The following is a 25,298-nucleotide window of genomic DNA, read 5'->3' as shown; positions in this document are numbered from 1 at the left end:
GAGCGAGAAACCTGAAACTCTTGCATTCCTGGCATAGCAGCAGGCTCCGGTGCAGCCCGGCCTCCCTGGCTCTCATTACCGCGGGAGGAGGCAGGCGCTGCGCTCAGTTGCCTTCCTTCCAAGAGGAGCGGAGGCGAAGCCCCACGCACCCGGCCGCCGCACCGTAGCCAGGAGCTCCGCGGGCTCGGCTGGCGTTCGCGGGCGAGTTTTGCGCTGCGCTCCAAAGCCCGGAGAGGAGCCGCGCGGGGCCGCCGGGGACCTCCAAGCCCTCGGGAGGGGGACTATGGTCTGGTAAGTTTTCACGCGGCTCGCCAGCGCCGGGAGAGCAGAAAGGCCCGTGACAGATGCGGGGCTGGGCGGCTCTTGCGCCCATCACGGTGGCGTCTAGGCCGACCCCGCTGGAGGCCGGCTAGTTCCTAAAGCGGCAGCATCCCTCGGGTAAGCGCTGAACAGCGCTCGGATCCTTCGCGGCTTGTCCTGGCGGTCTCGGCTTGCGGACATGGAGCAGAATTGAAGAAATATTTTCCCTCCCCTGCGGCCTGGATTGGGGGGCGGGGGGCGGGGGGCGGGGGGAGAATGAGCCCCCCCCCCTCCGATCCCTGTGTTATCTCTGCCCGTATGAATCCCCTTCCCGACCTGCATTTATTCCCGGGTTTGTAGGAGTCGGGAGAGAAAGTTTTCCGGCCTAGGGAAGGGGACTTCGGGGGACTGCGGGTTTATTCGGGGGGGAGGGGGGGAGACTGCAGGTGCTGGGGGGGGTGTCCCCTGGCGAGCTGCAGCCTGGGCTTTGTCTTGCCCGCTGGCCTGTGCTGTGCGGAGCCCTGCGCTCGTTCGTTCTCACTTAGAAGGAATGTTAATTGCAATCCAAACCCCTATGATGTCAGTGCAGAACTATTTGGAAAACAAAGAGCGAGCAGCCAGGCTGGGGGACTCGAAATACTGCGCAGATGGCAATCTGCTGAGTGCGCTCCGGGCAATCGGCCTCTCTCCAGTACTTTTGGAGGGCTAGTCGTGGGGGGGGGGGGGGGGCTCCCGTCCTGGGTGCCAGCTCTGGCTTCTGCTAGGGTGATCTTGGCACGAGCTGACTTATGGGAAAGCATTATGGAGATAAGCCCCAGAGGGCCAGGGTTGTTCTCCTGTGCCAGTCGAACTAAGAACCAACATGTGCCACAAGAGATTCCACAGTCTTGATGGTGGCACAAGACCCTTTGCCATGGTGATGAGGAGGAACAGCACACCTTGGACATGGCAAAGTGCAGTACACAACTGGGGTGGCCTGGCGATTTAAAATCAGCCAAGAGCGAGCCGAACCAAGCTGCAGCAACTCAGCAGTGACCGCTCTGCCCAGATCTATCCAGTGGTGCCCATGATGGGTGTTGGCAGGCTTTGTGTGACCGGAAGGCTTCCTATGGACCTCTCCATGGAAACCAACCACTTCCCATTTTTTAAAGGACTGAAATTAAAACTTTGGAGCATTTTGGTGGAAAAGTTGTGTAGAATCATTTGCTAATAAGACGGAGTCATATATGTGCAAAGTATAGTGCTCAGCATGTAAACCGCTGCGTGCTCAATGCATGCTCAATGCATGCTCCTAGCCGTCCAACCTTTTCCAGCAGCATTATAGTGGTGTTATAAGATGTCCCTGTCTCCCAAAGTTAACATATATGAACATGCATTGTAGAGAGCCAAGCTGGTGAGCCCAGTGTCTGGTAGGGCATCTCCAGAACCTTTGCATTTCTCATTTTCTGTATCAGATGCATAGAAAATGTTCAGGGAGAGAAACCGAGTGCTGAATCTGGAACCTTCTGCATGCCAAACATGCGCCTTACTATTGACCCGTAGCCAAAGTTACCTGGCCCATTTCTCCTCTCGCTACTGGGCACCAGAGATGCCTTCCTGCCCACTGAAATGCACTTTGTCCTTCTAATGCTCCCCAGCACATGTTTGGCATGCCTTTCCCTCACCAGAGCCAGCCCCTTCAGGAATGGGATCAGAGGCCAACATTTTCAGGACTGAGGGCAGGCCTGGTTGCCAGCTGTGGAAGCCTTCGCTGTAGAAAGCAGGCACTATGTTTTGCAGCAACAGCCATACCTTCTTTATGGGATTTTTCTTATTTTAAAAGAGAAATGCACATTTAACTAGAATTTACCCAGAAATCATCTTTGTGGGGCAGTATGAAATGTATGAGTGTTGAGAGAGGACTTCTCTGGCTCCATTCTAGTGGAAGGTTAAGATGCTCTAATGCAGGGGTAGTCAAACTGCGACCCTCCAGATGTCCATGGACTACAATTCCCATGAGCCCCTGCCAGATGTATGGAGGTGCCTGCAGTTGAATTAGTGCAGGAGCCTCACCGGATGGCTGCGGAGCTCTACATTTTCTGTTGTCAGCAGCAAATGGATTGTTGTCCAATCCAAAATGACCATAGCATTTAAAACTAGCCATTCTTCTCATCCTGAGGACTAAAGGAAGATAGAACAGCAAGATAGAAACATACTATATAAATAAAAGTATTGGGAGAGGATGAACATGCATCTTCTGGGCTGTCAAGACATTTATCACCTCTACTGTGGTTAAATGGGCAAATGTTGGGCTGGGACTTGGAAATTAAGCCTTAAATCCTTTCTGTAATTCATTGGCTGACACTGGCCAATCCCCAGTATCTTTTTAAAAATGTGTGACCTACTTTGCAAAGTCTGTTGTGAGAATAAATCTGATCAAAAATGTGCACTCAGCAACTGCCTATGGTGGGTTGCAGTCCTCTGCATAGGGACTGCACAGTAGATCCCACCAAAATTGGTAGAGTAAAATAGGCTGTAAAGCTGCAGTCTTAACCGTTTTTACTTGGAAGTAAGGCCCATGAAAGTCACATCAATGCATTTACTTATGACATTCCTTCCCTGTCCAACTCCAGGTACTCTGAGTAGCCTACAACAGATAGGAATAGGGAATAGATGTTACTTATCACAACTATATCTCATGGTTCCTCCAGGGAGCTCAGCATGGAAGTACTACATGCAGTTATCTCTTCTATATTGCCATAATGGCCCTGTGATGTAATTTGGGTGACCTCTCTGTGGTAACTGTAACTTCTAAATGAAGTCCTAAGGTCTCCTGAATTAGAGTTGTTCTGATTCCTGGTCTCTTCTCTTTCAGGCTCCGTTGACTGCACAGTGGCTGCTAGATCCTGGGGATAGTGTTTTTTGTGCCTTTGGAAATTCCTGGTTGGCAACCTATTAGTCAAGAATGCGGACAGCAGAGGATTCCTCAGGGACTGTCCTTCACCGCCTCATCCAGGAGCAGCTGAGGTATGGCAACCTCACGGAGAACCGAACGCTCCTGGCAATCCAACAGCAGGCGCTGCGTGGAGGGGGAGGCAGTGGCAGCCCACGGTCTTCCCTGGAGAGTCTCACCCAGGAAGAGAGCCAGATGGTTCAGCAATCCACACGCCAGGAGCCCCAGGGCCAGGAGCACCACTGTGACCACCTTTACCTGGAAAATAACATGTATCGGCTCTACCAGCCTCAGCACAAGGGAGAGGAGCTTCCTACCTACGAGGAGGCCAAAGCTCATTCCCAATATTACGCCTCCCAACGCGGAGGACAGCAAGCTGGCACAGTCTCTGGGGCACGTGCTGAGGGAGGGCAACGCAGGGCCTGTGTCTCTGATGCCAGCAGTAAGCACCAGGATGAATCACTGAAGGAGCTGAAACACGGGCATGTGCGGTCGCTCAGTGAGCGGCTCATGCAGATGTCTCTTGAGAGGAATGGCGCCAAGTCTCAGAGCCACATGAGCTCCTCTCACAGCTACCCGCAGCTTTCCAGGCAATACCAGCTCTGTGTCTCCAGAGGCAAGCTCCCTGAGGAACTGGAGTCCCGGGGGCCCCCTCCAGAATACCCCTATGTAATCCCCTCACAAGAGGTTGTAGGCACTTACCTGCCAGACCCCAGGCACCACTACAGAGAAGGTCCAGGATTTCAACATCCTGAAATCAGGTGAGCCATTCTGTCCTAGCAGGCTTTAGTTGTGATTACAAGGTGTCTTGACCAACATTTAATCAACAGGATGGCTGCTTGGGTGGTGAACTGGGTTCAAGCAAGTTACTCATGGATAGATTCCTAACTGGAAATTTTATTATTGATTGGAATTCCTAGGGACTTTCAGGATCTTGAAATTTCATCCAGCCATTGGATGAAGTTTTTGCTTCAGTCAGATTGTCACAGTTCTCTGATCAGAAATCACCTTCCTCCTTTTGAAGTGGGAAGTGGGTTCTGGTAAATTTGGAATTTTGATGCAATGAATCAAAAGATTGTGAACTGATTTGGCTTGGCAAACAGCAGGCCAAACAATTTTTCAAAGTTGCTTTTACTTATGGAAAGGAACTCTTTGTCTTTGTAGGGTTCATTTTGGAAAAGGGATGTTTGTGTGCACTGAAGGGGTATCTTAGCTAGGAAGACACACTCTTGTCTGAGGTAAACCAGAAAACAAAGAGTGGCATGGGAACGTTTGATGGAATTAAGCCATCTGTGAGGAATGGTATGGTTGCCCCATTGATACCCGTGCCCATCTATTAGCAGAACTAATGAAGAGGGACCAAGTCCCTGGTGGTGCTCTGTTGGAAGAATGGGTGAAAAAGGATGTTTTGACCCACAACAAGGCAGACCAAAGAATAGAGGACTCTGAGCCTGTTTCCTATTGGGGCTTCTTTAAGAATAAAAGGAAATGGTGACAGTGAGGTAAAATATGAAACAAATGCTCATGAGAGGGAAAAAACAGCAGCAGAGCTCTGCTCAGCAGATGTTGCATGTGGTAACACAATAAAGGTTCTTTTTCAGGTTGGAGAAAGGTAGACAATGAGGGCTGGGGAGATACCACTCAGGTGACCAGCCTGAGCCCTCAGAATGCTAAGAACACACACACACACACACACACCATCCTTATTTTGTCTCCTTAGCCTGCCTGTGCCTTCCTAGGATCATGAGCTATGCAAATAACAGTGGATGGGTATCTTGGACAGTGTCAGGTGTTTGATGTTTCTGCTTTCTCTGTTGGTTACGAAATCATGTAAAGGGCTTTGCTATTTGCTCAGGACAGATATGGCTTTACAGGTGGCTTAATAGTTTCAGGGTGGCCTGCCTTTGTGTCCTGCAATTTGCTGGCAAGTAATAGGAGTGGAGGAGGGGTAGCAGAGAATTGAACTGTGGTATTTTGATGTGAGGCGAACTATGGTGAATGCTGACAGGAAGAGATAATATTGGAGACAGGAAATAAACTCTTTTGTGGGAAACAAAAAGGAGGGGTGGGGACTATATGCTGATAGGAATGTGCATTTGTTCTTGTTTGCCACCTGATCACTTCACAAGAATTTCTGAATAAGTCTCTAACAGACAAACCTCAATCAGATGAGGGCATGTCTTTTCAGGAAGTTCCTTCCCATTCAAGGCTCCAAGCTGGTAGCCATGTTGAATTCTAGGAATTTCAGGCTCTCATTAAGGATGAGGATTGTGTAGTATTAGCAATCATTTTAACAATGATTAATGAATAAGATCTCTGCATACAATAGATTATTATCCCTTGTTTACTAAATTGCGCTTATTATCACATGTGAATTGTACTTCAAAAATGTGAATACCCACATTCAAATTTGTGCCTCTTGTGAAATTTACATTTTTAACTTGCTTTATCCATTTGACCACCATACTGTTAATGTAAACACAAATAGAGTTACATTATTCTAAGCCTATTTACTTCAGTGGACAAGGAAGAGTATAACTATTTCGAATTATACTATTAAGTATTGGATCTGGCCAAATTTCATTCAATCCTTCCCAATTTCTCTCCTTACCACGGCTTCCATCCCACTTGAATATTGCCCATGGAAGTTCTATAATCCCTAGTACAGCATTTTTTAAAATGATCACTCTTTTTAAAGCCGAGAAGCTGGCTGGATCCAGTCCTGAGGCTGTTAGAATTCTAAGTATTGACACTTGGAAGAGAGTAACATTGACATCAATGGATAGGGGCAGTATATAAATTAAATAAATAAATAAATAAGGATCAGGGTTACAAGTCATGTCAATAGTCTATTATAGCTGCATGGCACAGAAAATAATAATAAAAAATGCTGAATAATAATAAATGAACATAAATAATTACCACATGCTTCAGGGGTAGACATTAACTTTATGATCAGTTTATTTGTGAATCTAATATCTAATTTGCTCAACAGTGGGCAAAGTGATATATTAGTTGCGTCTTCTTGGTACCATTTCTGCCCCTCTGACTTTTAAATATGTGAACAGTGTTTAAGAAGACTTTGAGAAAAAAAGGGATTGCAAGGACACAAAATATACAAAAATAACGTGTTCTCAATTTACACAAGTTGTTCTTGTTACCTCATTGCTCTTTCTGATCATTCTGAGGGGCTTGTTGGAATAGTTGCATACTTTGTGAGTGAGATTAGGTCAGGAGGAGTGCTTTTTGGACACTACTAATTATTACCATGGAATTCTTGTGTTATGAAAAAGAACTTACATCTTTCTCAAAAATTCACCAAAAGATATTCAGAGTATCCTTTACACATTCCAGGCTTATAGCATTGTAGATAAAAGAGAATTAGCCCATCGCCTGTTCACCATCACTCAACAGACCCTTTCCCCCATACCCCCCCAATATCTGCAGGTGTTGTAGTTGTTGTTGTTATTAGGTGCAAAGTCGTGTCCGACCCATCGCGACCCCATGGACAATGATCCTCCAGGCCTTCCTGTCCTCTACCATTCCCCGGAGTCCATTTAAGCTCGCACCGACTGCTTCAGTGACTCCGTCCAGCCACCTCATTCTCTGTCGTCCCCTTCTTCTTTTGCCCTCAATTGCTCCCTGCATTAGGCTCTTCTCCAGGGAGTCCTTCCTTCTCATGGGGTGGCCAAAGTATTTGAGTTTCATCTTCAGGATCTGGCCTTCTAAGGAGCAGTCAGGGCTGATCTCCTCTAGGACTGACCGGTTTGTTCGCTTTGTAGTCCAAGGAACTTGCAAGAGTCTTCTCCAGCACCAGAGTTCAAAAGCCTCAGTTCTTTGACGCTCCTTATGGTCCAACTTTCGCAGCCATACATTGCAACTGGGAAGACCATAGCCTTGACTAGACGCACTTTCGTTGGCAGGGTGATGTCTCTGCTTTTTAGGGATGTGATAATACTGGCTCACCCTATGAGAGAAGGAGAGTCAGCTAATGGCAAACCACCTCCAAACGTCTCTTGCCAGGCTGCCAGACAACCCTACAATACTGCTCACATGGCAGATGATAAATAATAATAAATAACCTTACACAGAGAGTCACACCTGAATGATTTAGGACATGATTCATGCCAAGCCATTCTAAGTCTCTAACTCCTTTCTTCATCCTTCCCCTTCAGTAGTTTTCCTTATAAACATGTAGAAAATGATTTGCTCTTCACAGCATCTGAAGAAATGAGTTCATGCTCCTGGAGTCAGTGTTAGTCTTTAAGATGCCATTGGGTTTCTGTCTTACTTAACCCTAGGCAGCAATGGCACAAGTGCTTTGGACGCTAAAATACTATATAACTGCTAAATCTTATTATTCTGGCAAATAATTCAGAAGAGTTTCAGTAGCAAATTTAGTGACCTGCTTCCTAATCTAGAATGGGAAGGCCCTTAACGAAGTATAGAACACAGCAATCTGAAACAATTTTATAATTGTTCCCAGAGTTCCAAATCCTCATGATTTACTGAAAAGTTTCCAAAGCGTACAATTTGAAAAGTCCAGTGTTGAAGTGTTAGAGGACGGAAATCCTCTAGTGCAAAATCCTTGAGATCTAGTGATGTAAGATATGCATTTGATTGCATCGGGCACCTGAATGAGCACATGGGAAGATCAGTACCGATGCTTTCCCGGTACAAAATGCCTATATTTAATTTTTCCCTATCCTCTTTCTTTAGGATGATGCAGGCTCAGATGGCCCAAGCTTTCCTGCCCCAGCAGGCCACACTGTGCCAGGGTCCTTTGGGGTCACTAACTTCAGCAGGGGTGGAGGCCCTGATGACAGCCCAGGCAGCTTCAACCAGTAATCATTTGTCCCAAATGGAAGCTGTGTTGACGGAGAACGAGAAACTGCTGAGAGAGAATGAAAAGCTTCAGAGGGAAAATGAACTCCTGCGGCGGGACCTGGAGAACTATGGTGAAAAAGCCAACCGAATCCAGAAGGTAAAGGAGCAGGCAGAGCTGGGCTTCTCACGGGAGCCCACTTGACCAGAGTATGTGCAACAGATGCAATGTCCACATGGAGTCTGAGGCTGCCACAAGCAAAGAATTGCATGCCTGCCTGTCACTCCTTAAGAGACCAAGAGAGTTTAAATACATATTTAATGTCAGAAATGGATACCTTAAGGCCACTGGTTTGCTGTCTCTTCATTAATGGCTGGCTGCAAGTCTTTGAAGGACTTTTAATTGCCCAGTTGCTGGGAGAGTTTGATTGATTAGGCTTTCTTCTTGCACTTGGTTACAGGATTAAGGGCATTTTTCTTAAATTTGGGATTTCTTCCTTCACTGTTTCCTAGTCTCTGTGCTCTGCAGTATGGCCATAAGAGCCAGTCTGTGGATTCCTGTAAGATTGGGATCCCTCACATGGTGTCCGTGGGTGCCATGGCACCCTCCAAGTGTTTTTGAAAAAGTGGGCCAGGCCAGATGGGACTCTTACCCAGCAGACTGGCTACAGGAAGTTTGATTGTCTGTGGAGATTTCTTAGAATTTCTTCAGCAACAGCTTCCATCAGAGCTTAATCTTTGATGAGTTACTGTCAGAGTGTCAGAATTCCAAGGGTTGAAAAGGCTGGGGACCCCTGCTGTAAGATTTAGGGGAAATGGGTGAGAATGAAAAAGGGAGATGACTGGTGTATGTTGCAGATTGTGACTGCGGGAGCCTGTGCATTTATCCTCTCCTTTGCTTAGATCCTCAGTGAACATCTCAAAGCAAAAACAATGCTCATTGTACCTGAGCAGCACTCATGAACTTGGGCAATGTGAAGGGAGATGAGATTGCAAGGAACTGCTTTTGGCTAACTTGGATCATCCCAAAGTGGGGTTGCTTCAGCTTGATCTAGGAGGATGCTTCTGGATCTTTAATAGCTATGAGGCATGGATGAGGAGATGGGCAGTTGTGGCCATGCAGTTGTTGAGGGCATAGGAATGCTCTTTAGGGTCAAAAACTCTGGAGCCATCTTATGTTCAACCTTATGTACTGGAGCCTGAGCAAAATGGGTAATTCAAATGCTCTGACATACTTGAGTAACTGTATAGGATAGTTTTGTAAACCTCACTGAAGAATAATGGGGCTCAGTTTTATATTGGCACCACCTCAACTGCACATTCCCTGAGGTAACTGAGGTACATGTCTTTAAAGGGGAGAATTGGGACAATGTTGACAGTTGACCAAAAGGTCTTGGAGTACATCCAGTTGTGTCACAGAATGAGTGGCATAGGCATTGCCCGCACATTGGTTAGAACTGTTTGTTCCTACAGGAAAGGATGGGAAGCTAAGGTTGGGCTAACCATGGCTGGGTAATAAATTGCAACTGACTAAGGTCATCTTGCAACGTTTGCAGTCTTTGGGTAGGAGAGCAGTAACTCCTATGGGTTCAACAGACCCTTGCTGTGAAGAATGTGCCTGTCAGGGCCATTATGAAGCAGCTACTGTCACTGAGAATAGTTATGATGCTTCTGTGGGAGAAGAGAGTTCAGCAAAGCTCCTCACAACCCCAGTCTTGTCTTTGGCACTATTTCCTGAAATTCTCCAGCTTTTGCCTTTGTCTCTCAGAAGCAGCTGTCGTGAAAATGTATCTCCTTAAATTTTTTTAATACCTCACCCCCAACAAACAGCTGTGGAGCACAAGCACCCGGTACAGAACAGGTCTTGAGCTGAAGCAGTTGTTGAAGCGACAGAAGAGTCTATTCACCATCTCTGTTAACAGTTGCGCCCTCTTGCTATCAGGCCCTCCCTCTTGGGGTCTGCGCTAGGCCAGTCACAGAAAGCCTTTTGTGTAGAGGCACACAAGGAGAGGCCTGTTCTAGCCCCGCTCCAGCCAAGGGCAGGACTACTCACCCTAAACCAATGAGTTATTTGGGGACTCTAGGGGGACACGTGCTAGGGCTGCAGAGGTGGGGATGCACAGAGAATGTGCCAAGCCTGCAAAAGAAAGGGGTAAAAATGGAATATGTAATTGGATGTCAAGACCCTGTCTGCAGGGACTGAATGGGAAAGGGAGGAAAGAGCCACGGAAGGAGGAAAGGCTGCAGAGTGTTCAAGCAATTGTCATGTTTTATAATACTGAGACGCGGAGAAATTATGTCATGGTTGGTTTTAAAAGTTAGCGGCTTTTAAATCTGCTTCCTAGATTTTGTGAGCCATGTTGGGACTTCATAGGGTTGGCAGCCCCTTCCAATGCCAGAAAGGAGAGAGGGAAGAGGCTGCACCAACCCCCCTCTTTGCTAAGCAAACACTAAGCCCTGTTTAATGTTGGCTTGGACTGCATTCTCAGCAGTGTTTTGGGTAGTTCAGAGAACTGGCAGGAATCAGGGACAATCAGTCAGAAAACCAGGATGAGATTTCTATCACATTGGAGTAGAATTCTTTTAGAAGTCTTTAGCTGAAGCCTGCTTTTGGCTAGGATTTAGTTGTACCTACCCAAGGAGGAATTTGGGCATTTAAAAAGAAACTAAATATTTGTGAAGGAGAATTATGATCTCATCTAGCTATCAGTGTGCTAAATCCATCTAACTGACATGGTTGCTCCCAAGGGGCCTGGAAGCTGGAGTTCTGTTGTTCCTCTGTTTCTGCGAGTGGCCAAACTGTGGTTGTCCAGATATCCGTGGACATCAATTACCTTGAGCCCTTGCCAATTGTAATCCATGGTCATCTGGAGTGGCCACCCTTGCTGTATTTCCTTTAAACCAAAGTCCCCAAATGTCCTGTTTCAAAAGTCCTGATACAATAGGCACATCATAATATATAGCCATACCTCCCAAACATCTAAAATACCTAAAGAGAGCAGCAGTGATGGCAGACCCTGGTTCAGTTTTCCATATGAGTAAACACATGAGTTTCCTTATGTTACACAAATAGCCACTTGGAGCAGGCGCAGTATTGCTTTCTTGTGTCTTGCCATTTATGGCTTGTGAGATTCCCTGCTCTTCCAGGCTTTGACCTCTCCTGAACAGCATTTAGTGGGGCAAAGCAGACCACAAACTTCAAATTGGTTTTTGAAACCCAAGATCTGGAGTATGAGAAATTCGCTAATGTTCTATGCTACCGGATTGGGAGGGAAGACAGCATGGTATAGTCTGATCTTGTCAGATTTTGGAAGCTAAGGTGTATATGGAAGGGAGACCACCAAGGAAAACTGTGCAGAGGAAAGCAATGGCAAACCACCTTTGCTTCTTGCTTGCCTTGAAAGCCCCTTGCTGGGTCACCATACATTAGCTGTGAGTTGACGGCATTTTACACGCACATATTACCCATCACTTTTAAGCAACCTGCTAAATATCTGTAAGGGCCTTCAGATGTCTCCTGATACTGAAGTCTTTTGGTAATCTCTCTTTTAGTTGGAAACTGAGATTCAGCGAATTTCAGAGGATTATGAAAACCTAATGAAGGCATCTTCTAAGCGAGAGGCATTGGAGAAGGCCATGAGGAACAAGAAGGATGGAGAGATAAGGAGGTTGCAGGACTTCAATCGGGATCTGAAAGGTAAGGCTGCATGGCTGGGCCCGAACGTTAAGTCCTCATGTCATCGCACAGGAGATCGTAATCTATTTCAAACACTCTAGTTAACATTAATATGGCATGACTTTTTCTGTGCTAAGGGTGCCTAGTGGTGCAATCAGATTGCATCTTTGTCTAAACCATAGCTGGGGCTCAGTTCAGATAACTGGTTGCCACAGAGTTCCCTGCTCTTTCCCTCCGTCTTGTACACAGCTTTCATCTCCTGATGAGTTGCATTTCTGATCTGGAGGGCAAGCCCTAACTACTGTATGTGGATTCAGATATCAGGGGAAACAGATTAGTGCTAAATAGTCAACAAGGGAGGGAAAGATGGGGGGGGGGCATGTAAGCCTGTGATTTATTCAACCCTCTTTGGAGGATCATTTGAATAGAGACACTTGCAGCAGAATCCCGAACACATTATTATGAAATTACGAAAGAATTCAATCAAATTGATAAGAACCCCCCCCCCCGGTTCATAAAGACAACTTTTCCACACAGTCAGTCCTGGCAGGACTTCAAAGAATACTGCACCATTTGTTTGGCAGGATTCTGTTGAGAGCCAGCATGGTGTAGTGGTTAAGAGGGGCAGCATGTAAGTTTCTTGACTTAGGCCAGGGGTAGTCAAACTGTGGCCCTCCAGATGTCCATGGACTACAATTCCCAGGAGCCCCCTGCCAGCGTTTGCTGGCAGGGGGCTCCTGGGAATTGTAGTCCATGGACATCTGGAGGGCCGCAGTTTGACTACCCCTGACCTAAGCACTCTAGCAAGAAAAAATTAATAGAGAAACAAAATGAGAGAGTAGGATGGTCTGAAGCAAGAGAAAAGTCTTGGTGGTTCTCCCTTAAGTAGACCAGAAGCTAAGATTTTTCCTTTTCATCTAGCAGTCTTTGTTGGTAGGCCTCCTTTCCTGGCTTTCTGTAATGTTACCTCAGCCATCTCTAGCAAGTGGAAGTCAATATTCACTGCCTCGTCCTCATTTTTGTCTTTCCATCTTCCATAGAGCGCTTGGAATCAGCAAACAAGCAGCTGGCCAGCAGGGCACAGGAAAACCAAGAAGCTAACCAAGGGACTATGGCAAAACTTCTTGCGCAAAGTGAGTGTTTCTGCCACTGTGTAACTGTAGCTCAAGCCAACTGGACTGTGCTTTCAAATGCAGCTAGTTCTCTTCTCTGACACTTTTTGGTGCCAGGCTTGGGAGGGAAGCTGATGGTCCCTTTAAAATGGAAGAGGAGGCGGATCCTCTCTTGGAAGCTTTTTGCCATTCCCCAGAGAGCACTAAGCTGTTCTTGGCACTTAGAGTAGGGCCATTAATCACCGGAGCCATCAGTGTGACCTGGATTCTTTGCATTCCAGTGGCTGTTCCAGCTGTTCCGGCACAGAGGCTACACTCCCTCTGATTCAATCATAAGCCCAAGTTGTTGTCTCTGCTTTGCTATTGTTCTGGAATTTTGAAAAAAGGAGAAATGTTTGCCAAGGGATGAGAATTGGCCTGGGAGATGGGTGAGAACAGGCAGGGAAGGCAACACTGGTTATCTTTCAGTATCCAAAGCAAGAAACTTCCTTTACTGCTTTCACAAAGATCACTCCTACATCCTCCCCAAAGAATACCTTTCTTCCTGGTCAGGTCAGTACAGCAGCTGTGGATGAAAGGATAGGATCCTCTCACAGCCACATTGTTCTAGACTGATCCTTAGAGCCACTTGAAGGAGATTATGACAGAATTGCACCAAGTGGATGAGATATCACCCCACCCCAGTGCTTTCACACAGTCGTTTGGGGTAGGAGGGCCCGTGCTTTTGGAGGGAGATGTGTGAAGAAAGGAGTTCCCAAAAGCTCTCTAGCCATTCCCACTGCTTGCGTATTCATGGGAACAGGTTAAATGATTTGGGTGACCTATGGGTGAAACGTCCAGAGCTCTGCCAGTGCCATGATGTCCTTCTGGTTTTGGAAATGTCAAGCAGGAGGCAAAGTGCAGACATTTGAGACATGTATAGACAGGCTGAAAGAAACTGGTAGAGCTGCTCTGGCCATTCAACAAAGTTTTCATGGATTCTTCCTTACTCTCATTGTGCTCCCATCCTAAGTGCTGGAATCTGGGTGTTGGTAGCTAAGATCTGTATTCTGGCACAAATCTGCATTGTTTTGTTTTCTGTGGTTCTCAGTTCTCTGGTCACCAACTCAGTAGGACCCTGCCATGGAATAATTAAATGAGAGAACAGTCAGTGGCAGTGAAAAATGCAGGCAACACCCAGTTCTGATGTATTGACTTGGGGAATGGTTGCTTTAGTTTGTACTGGAAGCAATGAAAAGGTCTTTCTGTGGCTACTCGGGAAGGCTTTTGGTTCCAGCCTTTGTCTCCTGGAGCTTTCCCAGTTGTGCTAATCACCTGATCCCCTGGTGTTTCCTGCAGAATACCAGCACGAAAAGGAACAGGAGGTTGCAATCCTGCGTAGCGCCAATGAAGACCAACGCCGGCGGGCGGAGCTGTTGGAACAGGCTCTGAGCAATGCCCAGGCCCGAGCTGCTAAAATGGAGGATGAGCTGCGGAAGAAGCGGGCCTACGTGGAGAAAGTGGAAAGGCTGCAGCAGGCACTGGGGCAGCTCCAGGCAGCCTGTGAGAAGCGGGAGCAGCTGGAACTGCGCCTACGCACTCGCCTGGAGCAGGAGCTGAAGATGCTGCGGGCTCAGCAGGTGAGAGGAAATCCAAGCAACCGCCAAAAGAGTGGAACGAGCAACGGGATGTCCCAGGGCATCTGGGTCAGGCTAGCTTCTGATGAAATAGGGCCCCGTGTCCTTGTGAGTGTCTCAGCAATCTCACAGTGCTTGAATTGAAAGGAAAATGACTATAGAACATTAGACAGGCAACGCATATCCAGAATAATGCTTGGATCCAGTGGAAATGCTGGTTTTATGAACTTAGGCAGATTGTGAGTCAGGAAGGGATGTGCCAGTGTTTGTCTCTCGTAGCCCTTCCTTGCATTCTCAGGACATTACTGATTGCCACTGTGGGATCGTAGGTGAATTCCCTCCAGGCCAGGCTGGATTCTGGAGATTTTTGTTGGGGGGGGGGAATCACTTGGGCATGAAATTGGGGTCACTGGATGGGCAGGTAGTTGTGAGTTCCTGCATTGTGCAGGGGGTTGGACTAGATGACCATGGAGGACCTTCCAACTCTATGTTTCTGAGAGTTTCCATGGACAAGGATTTTTGGCTGTCGGCCACAACTTTCTCTCTGCAACCCCAAATGCCCTCCTAATGCTTTTCCTGGAATGGCATTTGGGGCTGCAGAGCTGGAGTGGGGAGGTGAGAAAACTATACTTCATGAGTGGAAATCCTTCTGCTCCCTTGGATCCAAGCCTAGCTTTGGAACCTCAGACCTGGTGCTCTCCAACAGCCTACATTGGAGTTGGAGGTTATCCAATGTTAATGGGATTGCAACAATTCAGGACAGGTGAAAGGACTAATTTATGGAATTCACTGACCCAGGATGTGATTGTTGGCCATTAGTTATGCGGCTTTTAAGAGGGTTAGACCCAGTCTTATAGGTCTTTCAATAGTGGTTAGCCCTAATAGTTAAAGCAATCAGGCAATATGTCATTCGTGCTAGGAGGCCTTTGGGCCCTGCTTGTGGGCATCCTGGGGGCATCTGTCCACTGTGAAGTGTATTCTGAACCAGATGTATCCTTGAGATGTGCCAACATCCAAAAATGATCGGATTGTAAGGCCAGCTGAATTTCCTTCTCTTCAGATGGCAAATGTGGAATATGTGTTGAACATTGTCCTCCTTTGTTTTGCTTTGTTTTGTTTTAAAAAGCTCATTAAAAGAACAATAGGCATAACTGATATAAGCTCATTCCAAATCAGAATTGCTCAAATTCCTCCATAGTTTGGTTGAGGATCCCCAGGTCTGCTGTGCTTAACAGTTGAATAAGCTGTTCCAGGCATTGAATGCACCATCTTAATGGATTCTTGTGTCTTTGTGCCAATCCAGAGACAGATGGTGGCGCCAAGCGGAGGATCTGAGCAGAATGCCCACTTACTGTCTGAACAGCTGAGAGAGAAGGAAGAGAAGATTCTAGCCCTAGAGGCCGATATGACTAAGTGGGAACAGAAGTACCTAGAAGAGCGCACCATGCGGCAGTTTGCCATGGATGCTGCTGCCACGGCTGCTGCGCAGCGTGATACTACCATCATCAACCACTCCCCACGCCATTCCCCCAACAGCAGCTTTGACGAGGACCTCTTGCTGGCCAACCACAAGCACCAGGAGATGGAGAACAGGTTTGTTCTTTGAGGAACGCTCTCTTGTCCAATGGCGGGTCCCCAGCATGAACGCTGCAGCCGCTTCGAAGCGTGCCCAGGGAAATCTTGTGATTTGAATATCCCCGATGAATCCTTTAGCACTAATGTCTGATGAGCAGGAAGGAAAAGTTGATGATTGTCCTCCTCAGCCATGTGGTTTAGGGTGCCTAGAGAATGCTCCCAGATACGCTCACTCTGGGATACTTGGACCCTGATGCTGCTTTTGAGGACACTTTTGCCTTCTTTATTTCCCAGGTTAAAAACCCTGCATGCCCAGATACTGGAGAAGGATGCCGTCATCAAAGTCTTGCAGCAGCGCTCTCGCAAGGACCCTAGCAAGGCTCTTCAGGGCTCTCTGCGGCCGGCCAAATCTGTGCCATCCATATTTGCAGCCTCTGGCACCCAGTTCTGGCCAGGCATGACTGGCAGTGAAGGTGGCTCCCAAGGGAATGCAGGTAAGAAAAAACTTTGCTGGACTTTTATACTGCCCTCCCAGTGCGGCCAGCTCAGGGCAGAGTACAACCAAACATAGAATACAATTTTACTTACAATTACACTGCTAGAAAAAAAAATATCTGGGTGACACACTTTCTCCTCTCCCTCACTCTACCCCTCCCGTGAATGAATTCTGCCTCCCTTCCATAGTCCGGGATAATCATAGTTTGCCATGGGGAACCACAGGGTTGCTAGGACAGCCAGTGTTGTGTAGCTGTTATATTTGGGGACTTGGATCTAGGAGATCTGTATTCATATCCTCACTTTAACACGAAACTTGCTGGGTGACCTTGAGGCTATCTTACTTCTGCGGGTTCCTGTGAGTATAAAATGGGGAAGAAGAACAATGTATGCAAGTGACTTGGAGGAAAGTCAAGGGGAAAAAATAGACACAATGTCCAAATTTGGAAAGTAGTGTTACTACTGCAAATTATGGTTTGGAGATGAGCTACATTTGCTATAAACCACAGCTGCCTGATTTTGAATTTCACAGCAAACTAGAGTAACCCCCATCTATGAAAAGAAAGAAGAATAAACAACTGGAGAGGGAGGAGGCATTAAGCATCATAAGTAACTTAAAAAATTGACTTCAGATCCAGGGTGGAATGTTTGCCATCCATGTGGTCCTTCCTGCTGAATTAAACCCAAAACCCCACAGTCTGTCAGTGGAATTTCTTCCTACGTGGGCTATAATTACAGACTAGTGAAATATCTGTTTAGGGAGTGGACTGTGATACTCTGCCTTCCTGTCTTGCCAGCACTCAGAATCAGGGAGAAATGCAGATGAGGGAGGGCATTAACACACAGTTATAAATGTTTTCCCCTCTTCATCTTGTCCTGAGTTGCTGGTCTCAATGGGTTTTTTTTCTCTCCCCCCCCCCTTTTAGCCCCCAAGGCCTCAGCAGAAGCTGCCAGTCCAGCAGATCGTAGCCCTCTTCCCTCCCACACCAAACATGGCAGCAAAGATGGGAGTACGCAGACAGAAGGCTCGCCCGAGACCCCTCAGGGTGAAGATCTGGAGCCCCACCCAGAAAGCAGCACTGGGACGGCAGATTCATTAGGTAAGAGACAGCTGTTGGTCTAACCCACAGAGAGTGGCCATGGAATTAACACAGCCCCTGCCCTTCTCTTATGGACTTGGCTAATCACTATAGACCCAGTGAACCGGCTTCTCCTACCCGGGATGCCTGACAAGGTTCACATAACTAAGAGGTTGAACATTGAGCTGCCTTTTGCAGGCTAAATGCCAGGGCTGAGATTCCTGCCATAGTGACTAATCATGAGTTTCGTGTGATGCAGATCAGACTTATCCTCGAGGAGCAGGTGGGGCTGAGGAAAAAGTGCTCTGAATGGCGGGGGGGGGGGGGGAGGAGAGAGAAAGCTTAAGCCATGGCTTGTGTGGAAAGGCAGCATACCTGGAAGCTACCCCCATTCCCTAGTGGATTTCACAGCTTCCTCATTTCACAATAAAGCCCAGATGTTCCCAGTGTTTCACAGCCTAAATATCTTGAAGGGTGATTCAAGTCCAAAGGGTGTGTGAGGCACTGCCTTCTGTTCCCCTTGCCCCCTCTGACGATAGCATCTGTTTCCTCATTTGCTTTGGGGGCTCAACTAGGGTTGCCAACAGGTCTGGAGAAAAGTGTTGTTTCCTTTTAAAAGAGGCTTATTGTATTGAGCTGAGCAGTTGGAGCTTTTCATGGTATGGAGGGAAACGATATTTAGCATCCTATTAGACCTTTTCCCTAGGCCTGCTGGCAGCCTAGGCTTCAACCAGAGCCAAAAGCACAAGAGGACTAATAAAATGATTGAGACAAGCCTACAAAGACAGCCTGGAGGGAAAGGTCAACTTAGAATTTATGCTAGGAGCTGAATTCAGCCACATGTGGTTTGAGTTAATAGCAGAGGGGTCTGTCCCAAGGCACCACATATTTGGTTATGGATGAAGTGGTCAAAGTGGGCTTAAGTTTTGGTGCTATCACATGATTGCATGGTTATTTTCTAATACATGGCTGGAAGATTCCTCCTTGCTGTTAGTTTTGGTTCTTAGCATTCTTACTTCACATTCTGCTGCAAAGACTGTGGGGGTTATTGAGCGTTTGCATCATCCAAGAGAGAGCTTTGAACTCTTTCTCGAAATGTTTATAGTTAACAGCCAACTGGTTTCCTTGCAGAGACTTCACCAGCTGCTAAAACCCTGGACCTGTCTGACATGGTGGAGATTCTCATTTGAGGGATGGAGGCTCCTCCGTGCACCTAACCAGACCTGGCTGCTCCTTTCTGCCTTATCCGAGGACAGTGACTGACCGAAAGCACACAGGCTGGAGAGCCCTTGGGCAATTCAGATGGCCTGCAGAGGCTAGGCGGAGACTTTCCAAGGGGAGCTGGTGGAGAATACCAAGCAGATTGACTGTTGCACTTGGGATTGCAGAGCTACCACAGCAGTAGGCTTCCATTTGTGCTTGGAGTTCCCCAGAAAGGTTTCTCTCCTCTTCCAACGGACTGAGCAACAACAAGCATTCAGTTTGTCAAGTCTGGTGCTTGCACAGAAGACGTCGCGCAGTGCTTTCTTTGCCACTGGCTTTCTGGAGATCTGGGAAGGGAAGCTGAGTGGGACACTGGTGCTGCCTGGGTGTAGTCCCATAGAGGGTGGCAAGCTGGGATTTGGCACCAAAAGAGGCGCAGTGTGCCTGATTCACTGGGCTCCTGGCAGGTACCTGGACCTGAAGTTTAAGCTGTCTTAAGCAAAGAGTATTTGTCTGGTGCTGGTGTGGCTAGAACTAATTCCCTGCACCCTGTCTCCCCCCCCCTCCCCGTCCCACCTCTCATCTCCCATGCAGGGGGATTGTAACAATTGGCTACTTTGAACTGGAGGGTATCGTCTCACCTGTCAAAGGTACTGAGGCAGAAGATAAGAGATGGGTCCTGTTTTATTGTAAATATGTTTTCTTCTGTAACAAGCCCAATAGTAATCAACATTTCACTCTGGCTTCCCTTCTTCCTTCCTGCTGCTTGCAGTGGGGAACTGCCTCATTTCTCTGTTTAGTGCCCATCGAGCTTTTTCCCTCCATTGTCTTGTTTTCATATTTCTTTTAGTGTTTCTTTTTTTTTCCTTTTCCTTCATTTCATATCCTGTTTGTCCAGAATTGCATAACCGCCTTCAGAGTCCTTCAGATTCCATTTCCTTTGAAGCAGCTTCCCATGATGCTTCAGACTGGAATTTCCCTGCTCTTTGTTTGAATAGCAGCTACGAGCCAAGTGTTTCTGTTTGGTGCATTACAATTTCCAAGCTGTTTCTTTAAACTGGATGCATCCCCATGTGGTTGTAGATCAGCACAGCTGTATTGGGATGAATGGCCCTGATCCCCAGCTGGCATGATCCTGGGGTCATTCCAATAGCAGAAAGTCCGTGGACTCCAAGTCAAGGTCATGATTGACTCCTTTACAGATGGGAATAAGGATTTTTCAGAGAAGTAGTGCTTTAAAAGTGAATCGGGACTTATTCCAAGAGAGTGGGAGAAGTATGGCGCAGTATGTGTGCGGGGGTTTGTGTTGAGTTGATATGTTTGTGAAGTGGGGAATGTGGCCTGCAGCTAGTCTTTTGCTAAATAAATAAAGGGCATTTATGGGAATGATGCGAGTGAATATGGAAATGTAAAAACAACTTTCTACCACAACTATGTCTTTTTACTTTTGGAAAAATACTGATTGGTCACACAAACACCTCTTTTTCTTTCTCTGGATCCATTCCAGAACGTGCAAGTCCTGATCATACAAGAGTCTTCTGCACTCCTCTCTACTGGCAGCTGGCTTCTGACAGTAGCCACCTTGGATGTTAATGCTTTTTTCTTTCCACCAAACCCAGGTGCTTCTGCTTTCACACACTTTTCTACCCCCTCCCCCCTTTCTTTTCCCTGTCTCTGTTAAACACATGCATTTGCTGGACAACTGCATTTAAAAAGAAATCCCCCTCCATAGATCTGTAAAAAATAAAAAGGTGTTCAGTCGTGCATTGTTTACAAAGTGAAAAACAAAGCAAAAAAAGTTATGAAAGAGAGAAAGAAACACATCTTAATATATTTCGTATTAATATTGGTATTCCTTTTAAACTATTTTTGTGCTGTGAACTTTTTTTTCTGCCAAAGACAATGAGGGGTGTTTTGGTTTTTTTTTTTTCTGGTGCGTTTTAAGTTATCTTAAGTATTTAAATGTAAACCTGGCTGTTTTATTATGCCGCCTTATACCGAGATTGCTGTAGCATTCCACTTGGTATAACAATATTTTAATAAAAAAATAAATGTTGACTAACAAGCCTAATATGTTCTTCTTATTGCATAATGATGTGTGTCAATTACTGACAGTGGGGGAGGTGTGAGGGAGACAAACCCCCATGCAAGTTGTAAGGAATGGGTATGTCCTGCAGCTTAAATAATAAGAGTTGCTTTTTATATCCTACTTTTTACTACCCAAAAGAGTCTCAAAGTGGCTTACAATTGCCTTCCCTTCCTACAACAGACTCCCCATGAGGTAGGTGAGGCTGAAAATGCTCTAAGACGGTGGTCCCCAACCACTGGGCCATGGCCCGGTGCTGGGCTGCGAAGGCCCCAGCACCGGGCTGCGGCTCCCTCTTCCCGCCCCCCTGCAGTAAGAAACTTCCCAGGCAGCAAGCAAGTCTGCCGCAAAAGCGGCCAATTAGCTTGCGGCCTGGCAAGCTTCATTTTGTGGGACGGGGGAGAGGGAAGCAGGTCCACACATGCAAGTTTGGCAGTGCGTGGCCGCAAACACGCATGCACAGCAGTTTTGCGCATGTGTGCATGCACAGAAGTGCCGTGCGTGTGCGTATGCGTGGCATGTACAGCTGCACAATCACCCCGCCGCCGCCGGTCCGCAGCCTTAGAAAGGTTGCGGACCACTGTAAGAGAACTATTCTGTGAGAACAACTCTAATAGGACTAGCCCAAGGTCACCCAGCTGGCTGCATGTGGAGGAGAGAGGAATCAAACCCACCACTCTTAAGCGCCACATCAATCTGACTGGGCTTGTGTGGCATAAGCAGGGAAAGTGTTCCATGCTGAACTTCTGTTTTTATCTCTCATTTAAAGGCACAAGAGCCCTGCCAGAAAGAAAAAAAAACATCTGGCAAACTAAAATGGGAAACTAAGCTCACATTATGCCAAAAGTCCATTGCATTGGATTCCAGCTGTTGTTCAGGTATAAGCAGTAGTTTCCCTCATACATGATTTTACAGCTCCCCCTTTACGAAGGTACTGGCTGTTTCCCCAGCACGTTCTCAGAGACAAATCTTAACAACACTACTCATGCAAAATGTGAGGGTGCATGCAGAACTCTCTTTCCTTGGAGACCTGAGCTTGAGGGTCTTCTTGAAGTGGTGGTGTTTATGGTATTGTTTACTTATTTAGGAAAGGCTTGGGTGGACCAGAGTAAGTTTAATGAAAAACATTTGGGAAAAGAAAAAATGAAAAAGAATCTCCTCATAGACTCATTCTCAGGGTTCAATCAAAATGAATTCTCTGTCAAGATCTATGCAGAAGAGCTGTTGTTCAGTGGTAGAGTATCTACTTTCATGCTAAAGGTCCCAGTTCAATCCTCAACACGTACAGTTAAACAGATTAAGTCATAAATGATGGGCAAGACCTCTACCTGTGACCCTGGAGAACCTCTGCCAATCAAAGAAGATATGACTGGCCTTGAGGCACTAACTCAGTATAAGGCATCTTCATCTTAAACTCCATGGTAAAGAATCATACGTTGTCCTTTTTTTTTTTTGGTAATTGTGCACTTCTAAAAACCAGGTTAATGAAGTGGGTGATCATTACAGCAGATACATTACTGCAGCTGTTCTGCATTATTCAGAGGAAAGACGTTTAATTAAAACAGGATTTAAGCTGGTTGCCAAGATGATACCACAATGCTACGTCATGCTATATCATTGCAGCAACATCACTGAAAATAGCTGAGATACTTACTTAGTCTACCAACTCTTCTTCATTGCCTGACAAGTTTCGAAGAGGACTAAGAATGTGTCTGGCAGTAACTTCCATTGAACTATTGGACTCATCTGCATAGCAGAGGACAACCTTACCGGGGCCTATTCTGCACACAATAGATAATGCACTTTCAATGCACTTTAGAACAAGATTTTCCTGTTCTGCACAGGAAAATCTTGCTGCCAAAGCACATTAAAAGTGCATTATCCTATGTGTGCGGAATGGGCCCTGGAGAGCCCGGGAAAGCCCAGTCCCATCAGATCTCAAGAGCGAAACAGGGTCGGCTTAGCACTTGAAAGGGCCGTGATATGAGGCCAGGCAATAGCAAACCACCTCTGAACAACTCTTGTCTGGCAACGGGTCACTCTTAGGATCTCCTGACTATATTTCACACATGCCCCGTGATAAATAAATAAAGCAGGGGACAGCATTTCCTTTGACTTTTGTCTCCCTTTAACTAAAAATAAGCTCTGTAAGTTCCTCTGGAGGATACTGAACTGCTAATAGTACATATTTTTTAGAACTCTAGTCTCAGGGCAAGTGGGGAAAAACTGTTAACTGTCTCAGAATCACAGTTTTGTAATTATCATAAAAGATGCCTGGATTGATCATATCAGTGGTTCCATCATTCCTCCATTAAACGATTGTCAACAAGTTTATTTATTTAATACATTTTTTATACCGCCCTCTCTTGCGGCTCAGGGCCATTTACAGACAACATGGATGCAATATGACAAACTCAGAAACTGCATCAACATCAGCCATGCTGAACATTTAATCATTCATTATTTAACCATTTAACAGCAGATTGGCCAGATCAAACTTGCTCCACAGTGTGTCCAGTTTGGCATATGATAGGGAGGAGTTCTGGAGGGCCCTGTACGTGTTGTTGCCTCACTGGCCCCAACCAAAATCTTGGCAGAAGAATTCCATTTGTCCTTGAGAGCTAACAAACAGGACACAGAGGTCAGGGTCCTCCCCTGCTGTTGCCATTAATGGACCTATCCTTCATGAATCTATTGAAGTCCCCTCTAAAGCCATCTGTTCTAGTGGCTATCATTTCACCAGCTTGGTGTAGTAGGTGAAGTGTCGGATGACTGGGAAGACCCAGGTGATGTGAAACTTGGTCAGAGACCTTAGCCTGGCCAGTCTTTCTCAATAAAACTGACCGAATAATGTTATTCTGAAGGTAAATGAGAGGGGAGATCAAAGCATGCTGTCCGGAGCTCCTTGAAGGAAGGGTGGGATAGCAATGTGCCAGATACATAAATAATGCATTTGTTGGCAGAAAATTCCACAATTTAATTGCCTGTTGACTGAAGAAGTATTTCCTTTTGTCTATCTTGAATCTATTGCCTGTCAGCTTAATTGCATGCCCCCTCTCCAATTCTAGTTGTAGCAACACTCTTCACAGCATTAGTTATGATATAATAACAGCAACATGTGGGCAATAGCTAATAAAGCCTCAAAGGCAGAAAGGTGGTTAATTAAGAGTTGTCAAGGAACGAAGAAATTCAGTGCCCAGTGTATAGCTCTAGAAGAAGAGAAGAAGAGCTGTTTTTTATACTCCATTTTTCACTACCCGAAGGTGTCCCAAAGCAATTTACAAACACCTTCCCCTTCCCTCGACAGATATCCTGTGAGGTAGATGGGATTGAGAGAGCTCTAAAACAACTGCTCAGCAAGAACAGCCTTTAGAGGTTACCCATCTGGCTGCATGTGGAGGAGGCGGGAATCAAACTCAGTTCTCTAGATTAGTCTCCCACTCTTAAGTACTACAGCACACTGACTCTACCCTCCTACCTTTCATTTAGAAGAAAATGGAACTTGAACAGTTCCACAGGGCCTGCAAAAGGGAGCTCCTCCACCAGGCATTTGGTGGAAGTTAACCTGAACCACCACTACCCATGGGACCTCCCTCTGAGCCTCCCTCCTATGGCAGCCCCTGCAGTTCCACCCAACCCACTGGGCTATCAGTATGCGTTAATTTAATGTTCTCCATATTATCCTATTATTCTACTATGATGTTTGCCATCATCACTATATTATTGTTAAACTAAGTTATCTGTATCGTTTTTGTTTTATGTGAAACGCCCTGAGCCTTCGGGGAGGGTGATATATAAATATAATAATACAAATTAATAAAAATGATCAATTGTGGGGAAATATGTCATTAATACAGGCCTCAGGCTTTATGTTAAATTGGTACAATGCATGAAATATTTGCACAGAATATCAACTGTCCCTTGCTAATGGCTTCAGTTGAAATGCCACATGAGGGCTGCTGTAGGGAAGGGGAGATGATTATCATTTAATAAAAACCCTGGTCATCTTGGGTCTACATGGAACTGGACAGATCAAATGTTTTGTTTTCACATAACTGAGCTGGATCTGGGTGGTGTGAGCAGAGCCCAGAGGGTATCTTACTCGGGGAAGCTTTGGGGGCTTTTGATAATCCTGGTGTTATGTTACCATAGATTCTTCCAACCTTCTTTTTAGATATTGACCTGGATCCTCCTCCTCGTTCCTGGCCCATATGAAGGCCCACAGTGCTAGGTAGGTTAAAAAGAAGGAATAAAACACTGCATCTCTTGTGACACCACCACCACCCAATCAATCCTAGGACATTGATAGCACCTGCAATCCACAGAGGGAAGGGAAGAAAGGAATGCCTGCTATGTGCTGGAGGAGACAGAGACACCACCAGTTTAATTGCATTTTATCA

The 25,298-nt window shown here is 46.3% G+C and overlaps 1 protein-coding gene across 1 annotated transcript; it reads left to right on the top strand.

The window, feature by feature from the left end:
* The first annotated feature begins 17 nt into the window (after positions 1-17).
* Positions 18-20,877, top strand: AMOTL2 (angiomotin like 2). Its single transcript, XM_077349104.1, has 10 exons — positions 18-291; positions 3,155-3,993; positions 7,952-8,216; positions 11,609-11,753; positions 12,773-12,865; positions 14,183-14,463; positions 15,764-16,053; positions 16,330-16,529; positions 17,457-17,630; positions 18,741-20,877. Exons 2-10 carry the CDS (start codon positions 3,245-3,247, stop codon positions 18,797-18,799), a joined length of 2,256 nt encoding a protein of 751 aa, XP_077205219.1. The 5' UTR covers positions 18-291; positions 3,155-3,244; the 3' UTR covers positions 18,800-20,877.
* The last annotated feature ends 4,421 nt before the right edge of the window (positions 20,878-25,298 follow it).

This window comes from Paroedura picta, chromosome 8, assembly GCF_049243985.1.
Source record: "Paroedura picta isolate Pp20150507F chromosome 8, Ppicta_v3.0, whole genome shotgun sequence".
In the NCBI taxonomy this organism is placed as follows: Eukaryota; Metazoa; Chordata; class Lepidosauria; order Squamata; family Gekkonidae; genus Paroedura; species Paroedura picta.
This window is presented reverse-complemented; position numbering and strand designations above follow the sequence as displayed.